Source organism: Thalassophryne amazonica, chromosome 21 (assembly GCF_902500255.1).
Source record: "Thalassophryne amazonica chromosome 21, fThaAma1.1, whole genome shotgun sequence".
NCBI lineage: Eukaryota > Metazoa > Chordata > Actinopteri > Batrachoidiformes > Batrachoididae > Thalassophryne > Thalassophryne amazonica.
The window spans coordinates 36740187-36749724 of NC_047123.1; the positions used below are offsets into that span (position 1 = coordinate 36740187).

General features: G+C 39.4%; 1 protein-coding gene across 3 annotated transcripts in view; it reads left to right on the forward strand.

Moving 5' to 3' along the window:
- Nucleotides 1-5123, forward strand: part of LOC117503176 (protein EFR3 homolog B) — a 32128-nt gene extending 27005 nt beyond the window's left edge. For all 3 annotated transcript variants that reach the window (XM_034162371.1, XM_034162369.1, XM_034162370.1), the window contains 11 exons: nt 35-207; nt 346-421; nt 737-898; nt 1776-1907; nt 1994-2061; nt 2249-2376; nt 2527-2618; nt 3266-3314; nt 3463-3569; nt 3657-3706; nt 3878-5123. In XM_034162371.1, coding sequence (XP_034018262.1) covers nt 35-207; nt 346-421; nt 737-898; nt 1776-1907; nt 1994-2061; nt 2249-2376; nt 2527-2618; nt 3266-3314; nt 3463-3569; nt 3657-3706; nt 3878-3983 — 1143 coding nt within the window. In that variant the 3' untranslated portion in view covers nt 3984-5123. The remainder of the gene's footprint in view (nt 1-34; nt 208-345; nt 422-736; nt 899-1775; nt 1908-1993; nt 2062-2248; nt 2377-2526; nt 2619-3265; nt 3315-3462; nt 3570-3656; nt 3707-3877) is intronic.
- The last annotated feature ends 4415 nt before the right edge of the window (nt 5124-9538 follow it).

A 9538-nucleotide genomic window follows, 5' to 3' on the forward strand; every position in this document is an offset into this window, starting at 1 on the left:
TGAAGCTGTAACGCCCTCTTACTGTCGCTCTCAGGTGACATCCGGCTTCCAGACCACCAACATGCTGACGGCACTTCCCAGTTCTTTTCTGGAGCCGCTGCTGTCCTTCTCCCTGACTGAGGATCCAGAGATCCGGCTGCTGGTGCTCCAAATCCTCCTCAGTCTCATCGACAGACATGACAACAGGCCCAAGTTCTCCAACATAAGGTGTGCATTAGGAACTCTTTGTCTACTATAGGACTCAGTTTTAGTGTGCTGGAGAAAGCTGTGAGGGCAAAAACATCTCAGAGATTTATTTCTGTTTTTCTGAGCTTACTTTCTGGTTTGTGGGTCTTTCCTGTGCAGGATCATCTCCGACATCTCTGTGCTCAAGCTTAAAGTCGATAAGTGCTCCAGACAAGACAATCTGTTCATGAAGAAGGTAAATCGACTTTCCTAAATCTGGACATGGTTCACTGTGGACAATAGAACTTTCTGAGCTTTTATTGCTGATTTTTGAAATGAAATGTTTAAATTTAAATGCATGAATGCTGTTGTGTCATTTCTGGCATGGTGGTTTCTTTGTGCTCTCACCCATAAGGCATTTCTCATTCAGCAGCATTTGACTAAAACAAACTCTGGGTAGCTCGGGTAATTTGAAATTAAACTCAGACAAAATGATTTGCATGTCCAATAAACACAGCAGGTGAAGTGTAGTTGACATTTCTGGGATGTTGTCTTTGCGTGCGCGTTGCAGCATGGCCAGCAGCTGTACCGGCACATCTATCTGGGCTGCAAGGAGCACAGCAGCGGTCGGCCGCACTACGAGGCGCTCTTTGCGCTCCTTGGCCTCCTCAGCGTGGAGCTGGCCAACGAAGAGGTGGTCGTGGACCTCATTCGCCTGACGCTCGCATTGCAGGTTTTGAAGTTTGCACATGCACACATGCAAGGTTTTATACAAAGTGATGTTTTTTTGCACATTTTGCTTTTCTGCATAATGAGGCTGAAATTCAACCCAGTGCTGCAGCACAAACAATTTTAATGGCCTTGTGTTCAGATATTCTGTTGAGGTCTCTTAATCCTATTAAATGGATCTTTTTAATAGCTGCTGCAGTTTATGTGCAACCAAATAGTCAGTAGACATCACTTTGGCAGAAAAGCACCCAAGTGTTTGGGATTGTTTCCAAAGGCTTAAAAAAAATTAATAACAAACAAATCTGTGAAGTTATGGGGCCATTATTGTAGCAAAAGTATTTGCAAATGTGTATTTTGATCCACAAATGTGTCAAAAAAATCCATGCGTGTGTAACCATGTGTTTGTGGATGTGTGACATTTGCTACAGTTCTGCTGCAATAGATTTGTAAATGCATGCAGCGATTTGTACTTGTGTGGAGACTAACCACCAGGGGGCGCAAGCACCAATGATATCAGTCACTGCTGCTGTTTTAGGCCTGGCCGGGCCCTTGAAGAACATCTTTGAGGGCGTGTTTCTGTGTTTGTTGTTCCTGTGTTTCAGAGACCAGGATCTAATTACAGACACACAGTTTTTGTTTTTTTTTTTTTTTACACATTTGTGGATCTAATTACAGACACAGATTTTATTTTTTTTTTAACACATTTGTGGATCGAAATACCCATTTGCAAATACTTCTGCTACAATAATGGCCCCATAAAAGTGATCATAAAAAAGAAAAGCACAGCAATGAATTTAAGAGCAGAACTCGCAAATCATTTTATATGAAAGCTTAAGTGGCTATAAAATACGTCTTCAGATGTCCCTTTGTGTCTTGTGTAGGATCTGGCTCTGTCCACCGAAGAGCCGCTGCCTGTTTATAACCGCTGCGCTGTTCACGCCCTCGCTGCTGCCTACCTCAACCTCATTTGCCAGCTCACCACTGTTCCAGCCTTCTGTCAGCACATACACGAGGTCTGCTTGTGAATTTATCTGAGCAGATGCATTTCTTAGAATGCCAGTTACATCTGATTAAAATCCTGAACTCCTCTGTTCCTCAGGTGATTGAGGTGAGACAGAAAGAAAGCTCCTACCTTTTGCCCGAAGATGTCTTCGTTGATAACCCCAAGTATGTACCCGCCACATTCCACAACTCATTCTACACACCGTGCTGCTGCTCAGCAGGACTTCACTGTTTCCAGTGTCTCTCAGATCAGTGATTAATCTGACTTTAATACCAATATTTTTTTGAGATTTAACTCTTCATTAACATGTAACTACTGAGATATGAAGGTAAATAACTCTCATATCCACAGGCTGCCATCCTCACTGGAGAAGGTGGAAGGAGACGTGTTGTTCCTGCAGTCAAAGATCACTGAGGTCCTTGGAGGCAGCGGTTACAACACAGAGCGACTGGCTACACCTTACGTCCCGCAGTATACCGGTAAGATCCGCATCCGTTTGTCTGCTGTGGGTGAAGCCACGTCCTGTTTGAGTCGTCATTCTTACCCATTTAATAAATGTGATTAAATGTGCTGTATGACGTTATTAACACGTTTACATTAGAAAGAAAGGAAATGGTTTGTGTTTCCAGATGAGGACCGTCTGTCCAAGAGGAAAAGCATTGGTGAGACCATCTCGCTCCAAGTGGAGGTTGAGTCAAGAAACAGCCCAGAGAAAGAGGAGGTGAAGGCACAAAAAAAAAAAAAATAATACTAATAAAAAGAGCAATGAAAAATTTTATGCTGTAGAAGTTTCAAATACAAACGTATTTTTGGATTCCTTCTAAAGACCACATTTTTGTTACTTATTTATTTGTGAATAAAGAAAAGCGCAGTTATTTGAAAATAATGCTAATAAAGAACATTGTATGGGCGGCTCCTTTTATTTTACCCCCCCCCCCCCCCCCAAAACAAAAAAAAATAAATAAATAAATAAAAAAACATGCTGACAAAATGCTGCTGACTGTTAGCTTTTTAAGGCAGTCTTTTTGGGCTCAAACATAACACTGTGTCACATAACTCATTTCTTGGCTGCTTCAGAGTTGATTGATCATTGTGCATTTTTTACCATGAGCCTAACGTTTGCCTCATAACTTCTCTTTTAACTTACGCAACTTTTGAGCTGTGCTGTTTTCACGACCATCACTGTCCGTCATGCAGCAAACTAACTCAGGAGGCACACTTGTTTCACGGGTATTTGGTGCCCTCTGGTGTTGTGAATGTATATTTTTTAAAAATCCGCACTGTCTTACATTTGGAACAATACCACACATTCAACTGCATGAGGTGACCTGTTCATTCCTGTGGTTTCTCTTTTCTGTTTTCCTGCAGAGAACACCTGCAGAGGAGATCACATTTGAAACACTGAAAAATGCAATCGGTGCGTACGTCCACTCACTTCTTAGCGTTCATGCTTTTTATGCATTATGTCACTGTGAGAAGAATCAGTTTTACACAACACTAGGTTGTTATTTTGAATATGAAATAGTTAATTTACAGTTTTAAATAATGTTGTTTGTTTCCCCTAGTGGACAGTGTGGGTATGGAGGAGCAGGAGAGGGAGAGGAGAAGACAAGTGGTGGAGAAGTTCCAGAAGGCTCCGTTTGAGGAGATCGCTGCCCACTGTGGGGCCAGGGTACAGAGAGAACCTTATTATTTTACTGGCTGTTAAACCAAGCTTTTATATTGCAGTTATCTTATTTTTATTCATTTATTTTTTTAGGCCACATTGTTACAGAGCAAACTGAATCAGATCTTTGAGATTACCATCAGGTAAGAGACTGTTCTCTGAAAGATTTGATCAGAATATATCAAAAGTTCATAATGATGCTCAGGAACAGTAGCGGCTCTGAGCCACAGGTTTAATATTTTTTGGCTCATTACGAAGACCGTGAAGGTGTTAGCCTTAATAATAACGACTTCATTTTCTTCTCCTCCTTCTAGACCGCCACCCAGCCCATCTGGAACCATCTCCTCAGGTTACGGTCAAAACCAGTCTCGATCTGTACCCATCTACGAGATGAAATTTCCTGATCTTTGTGTGTACTAGAAGAGTTCACGCTGAGATTTAGGAGGGAAAACAAAGGTCTTGGTCACACTAAGAGTTTGTGAGGCGAATTTCTTTTTCATGTCTTGGAAAATGGGCGTGGCTGGAAGCGTTTTGTCTTTTTGCAAATCCTGCAGCTGTTACTGTGGTTTCGTTATGAAGCCATTCTTGAAGAAGGAAAAAAAAAAGAAAAAAAATCTTCACACTTTACAACTGCAGCGTTAAACACGTTTAGTGAACTAGCTAACGGGATAGTAGCCTAATGTTTCCCACCGAACATGTTTGCAGAATGAGGACTTGATCTCAGACAAGCTCAAGAAGCTCATTCAACAAGTTATACGCTAGCTAGCCACGCTTTCTGAGCTACGCTAGTTGGTTTGGTAGCTAGCATGGTCACTACCCAGATAAAAATTTACCCAGTCATAGAGAATGTATTTGCACTATCCACTCTCTGTTTTACAAAACTCGTCTTTCTGTGTTTGTGGAACACTTTGTACTTCAGTCAAACATGATTTTATGAATTTTGGAATATGCAGCGCAGCAAGCTAATATGTTTGGCCTCATTTTGGACACGGTTAGCCTCTGTCGCCTCAAAAGCAAACAGTTTCAAGATGGTTTGTGATTGGACATCTGTAAATTTGTAGCTCTGAGTTGAAGTTAACGTAAAGTAAACCTTTTAAATGTTTCACACCCTTCAACACATCCAGTGATCGAGGAAAATGCATCAATATTTGCTGCCAGAATGCTACTGTGACCAGCCTTTTACTCTGTACCCTACCATCAACCAGCTACAGGGGATCTACAGTCATTTGAAACCAACTCCAGATCAGGACTCATTTTTATTATTATTATTTTATTTTAATTTTTTTTGCTGTTTGGATGTTAATGTCAGTGAATGCAGCAGTCGCCCAAACCGCCATTTCCTGCGGAGATCTCGACTTGCACTGAGTGGATTTTCAGATGTAGATGGAACATTTTAATGAGAACAAGCCACATTCCCAGCTTTAGTATTTTACTTTTATTATTATTTAACTGAATTAACTTGTTGCATGTTGTGTTTTTTGGAAAAACTCTCGATGGCACTGCGATTTTTCTGACATTACTCTTTAACTCTTTTCTCCCCTGACAGGGTGCCATACAACTTTAGACTCCAAAAACCTGTTTTTAATTGCAAAATTTTATGTTGTATTTTTTTAATTGTGTTGCCAAGATGAGTTTATGGACACTTGGATATCATCTTGTACTTTTGAGCGTCGTCGTCCTGATATCTGGGTTATTATATGCACGTATTAAGCTGTTCCTGCTCCATTTTTAGTAATTTGTGTTCGGCTTCTTAGTGTTTTCATTTGCCTTTCCAGTGTTAGCCAAAAGTGCTTTTGTTTCATGAGGGCCATTTCTCAGATCTAATTTATTGAGTTGTTTATTTAGTTTTTTGTGAGTATGCCTTATGGGTAACTCAAACTTTAAAGCTGTCTGTTAGTTTAAAACATGCACAAACTGCACCACGGTCACAGCTGCGCGCTCTGATCTGAACTGTGACGTTTACCAGATCAAATAGTAGAAATTAACTTAAAGGGGTCATATTGATACAGCTTTTAATACTGCACATCAAGTCTGACAACTGGTGTGAGTTTGTAGCCTAAAAATGCTACAGACATCGAGGTGATGCAAGGGGGGGGGGGGGCGTCTTTAAGAAATGCCTATCTGTGTATCTCTTGCTTTAAATGGAAAGGAGCTGCTGCATGCCCCCCAATTTGGAGTGTTTGTTTCTGTTCCACACACGGAGTAAACAAACGAATTTACACCTGAAATATATAAATAGCTGAGCATTTTCTACATACACAGTTGAAGAATTGTAGGACATTTTGAAACTCCAGTAACTGTAAAGGAGATGAAATAAAAAAAAAATCTGTACAATATGACCCCTAAGGAACTTCTTATTTTTGGGTAAAATTGTGTATATACAGAGATATATTAAATGTACAGTATAAGGTTGATTTATGTACATTGTAAATGAAATCTAATTTTAGACTCACTACAATAAGTGTGTCAACAGATAAGGGAAATAGTTGATTGTTTTGTTTGTTTGTTTGGTTCTAAAATAAGTAGCCATCACGTGATATCCAACTAAATATATTTTGACAAAAGTATTGAAAAACCATACGGTGATGTGTTCTGTTTAAGTACTGACATTCTTGTCAGATTTTGGAAAGGTAAGTTTAATAGCCATTTTTAACTTGGTCACTAGCTAACATTTGTAGGACGCGTAAAATTCCCGTTATGACATGTCTTGTGGCCATTTCATGATTATATTCTCAGTCGTGCTGGAATGAGTTTGCACTTCGTATTTCTGCCATACTGCTGCCGTGGCAGCCTCCAAGCAGTGCATTTGTCTCACACTGCAAAACTTTGGAAATGTGGAAAAGCCATTTGGTGTATGTGTGCGTGTACACAATCACACACAGTAAAGTTAAAAACAAAGTATAAAGGCAATAATTTGGCATTAGCCTGGCTAACTTGCCCCAGATGCATCGTAGCAGATCAGTTTTGTGTTTCACGCCTTCTGTTGGTGGTGTTGGTGCTTCTGTACTTAGAATTCTATGTTCGCTTTTCCTACAAACTGAGAAGTCAGAAATGAGATTTGCGCCATTTTCAACTTCTGTGCAAATGCGTTAACTAAAATGTAAATTCTTCCAGGAAGGCTTTGGCTTGCGCTCATCCTAAACTCAGTTTATATTTTAATGTTATGAGCCATGTTATCTTCATCACTGTTGCTCCAAACTGAACTTGTGTTGAAGAATTTTGATAATTGCTAACGATAGCATTGCTGTCTCAACTGGCTAGCTACCCAAATGGGCTAGCTAAGTTAGCTGCTGTCTTTAATGCTGCTGACAACTTTATATTTTTATGACTACAATAGCGTGTATCACATTGGCTAGTTAGCTACCCAGCTAGTGAGATAACTTGGTTTAAATCTTTCTCCAAAACCTTAATTTACTGTTTCTTCAAACTGTACTTGTGTTGGAGCATTTTTACAATAGAATAGTGCGCATTGTTGTAGTGACTAGCTAAATACCAAATTAGCTAGCTAGGTTTGCTATTGGCTGAAGCGCGGCTCACAAATTAGTATTTTGACAGTGACCTATATTATGACTAACTAGCCACCTGACTAGCTAACATAAATCTTGGCTTAAAGGTTGCTAATAAACTTCTAGTATTTATGCTGAAACATTTTGACAGTAGCTAACAGCGCATTGTGTTGTCGTAGGGACTAGTTAGCGACAACTGACTAGTTTGGTTAGCTGTTGTCTTTAAATGCTTTTCACATTCAACTTTACTATTTCCTCAAATACATTTGAAGAAATATTCTAACTAGGTTGTAATCTAATTAGCTGGCTAGGTTGAACACTTAAAGTTATGTTTACGCCACTTTGAAGCCGCTAAACGTGGACAGGTTTTAGACTGAACGCGTTAATGGGCGTCTGTTTAAAAAAAAAAAAAAAAAAAAAAAAAAGTTTAATTTGAAAGTGCTGTTTCTTTCATTACTGTTGGTGCAAAATGTCATGTTGAAGCTAATGTCAGGTTACAAAATTGTCAAGTTTGTTCGTTACTTAATGTTGTTTGACTGTTCTGACTAGAACATGAGAAATTTCACTTTCCCGCTTCTAGGAGAACACTGCATATGAACCAGCGGCAGTGGGCGTGGCCTGTCTAGCGTCTCATTTCAGTGTGACAGATGGTGTCTGGTTTGTCCTCGAGCATCATGTCTTTTTCTTGTGTGTGTGTGTGTGTGTGTGTGTGTGTGTGTGTGTGTGTGTGTGTGTGTGTGTGTGTGTGTGTGTGTGTGTAGTTGCGCGTTTTTAAACACACCGTTTACTCCTTTTGTTGAAGTGTATTTGTTGTGCTCGTTAACGGACACTAATCGGTTCCAAAACAGTTTACGCTGTCTTCTGCATTACTGAAGAACAAACTGTTAAGAGCCACATGCAGCTGCCTAAATGTTCCCGTGGTGCCGCGCCTGTAAATTTGTCTGTCAGCATCTTGCAGTTTTGCGGTGAGGATTTGTAAAGTGGTTTCATTCATGTCGGTGCAGCCTGATGTAACTTTAAGTGACGGTATCTTTGTTTTAAATTGTCGTGCTGTAAAGGCTGTTCATTCTGTGAACTTTTGCACTTTAAAAACTGGATGTCCAAGTAACAAAGGCAGCTTTGACGTGGATAAAATGCCTTACGAGTGTCATTCCCAACCGCATGTTACTGATGTTGATGTAAAATAAACCTTTCATCTTGGACACCGTGTTTCGCCTCTACTGAAAACGCCAATTGCCATCTTAGGAACGTGAACTTTAGACTCTGGAAAATGGGTTCTGCTGAGCTAACCCATGACCGCTGAAAACATTCTGTCAGGTTCTTTAATCTGTTCGAGACTTCTGTCGACCACTTGAGTTTGTCTTTCACGATGGCTGACGTCTCACATGACGCCGTCGGCCGTGTGATCTTTACAGACTGCTGGAAATCTGTTAATTATAAAACCAGTTGAAGAATTACCAATATGGTTTGCAGCAAACACAACAGTCTTTATTGACATAATTTACAAAAAGTACCAGTTTTTCTTTTCTCAAAACATTTAGGTCATTAACAAAATGAACCTCAAGGAGATGAAGAAAAAGGAGAAAAAAAAACTTTGAAGGGAAGGTCAAAAAGGTCAGGGCAGTAGGTGGGCGTGGCCTGGGTCACCAGGATCATTCAACAAACTACTGAACCAATTTTAACAAAGTTTAAATGAGTGGCAACCTAAAATTTAGAACAGAAAATGTCTGCAATGTTGAAGTGTGTTAGAGATTTATCTTGTACAAAAAATATTGGACCCTTCTCAAAAAATTCTATTTTTTGAGATTTTTGTTTTTTTTGTTTTTTTGATGCAAGCTAGACTGTTTGACCGATGTCAAGGTTTTTGATGTTAAAATATTCAGTCTTAAATAAATTTACTTTATGCTTTGGCTTTTGAAAAAAGGGTGGAGCCAAGGCTTTCAAGAACTATTTTGTGGCATTTTACTGTTAAATTAATTTTTGAAAACATGGAAATTTTGTCATGCATGGAATGAAAAACCTCAGAATTTTTGGCGAAGATGTAATGCCAGTAAATTTTACTACTCGTTTAGACACTGCAACATGATGCGTTTTAGGTTTTGCTCTCAAATGAATCCCGCTTCAGTTAAAGCTGCAGTATGTTGAATTTAGTGTCATCTCGTGCTGAGCTCACAGATTGCAGTACGCCGTCACCGGTCACTGTTTTGTGGACTGATGAGGCCAGGGAGGATTCAAATCATCAAAAAATGCAAAATTTTTCTTACCTCATAAAAACATCCTGATTCGTTAGAATTTAATAACTTAATTAACAGCCGTTATTAATCCACTAATAAACATCTCCTCATTCTGCCCACAGTAGCTTTAAATATTTTTGTTATTAGTTTGTCAGTTTTGGTCTTAAAGAATTAAATCTAAAACATAAAACATGCTGTCAGTGTTGAGATGTTTATTCACAGTTGTTGAATGATG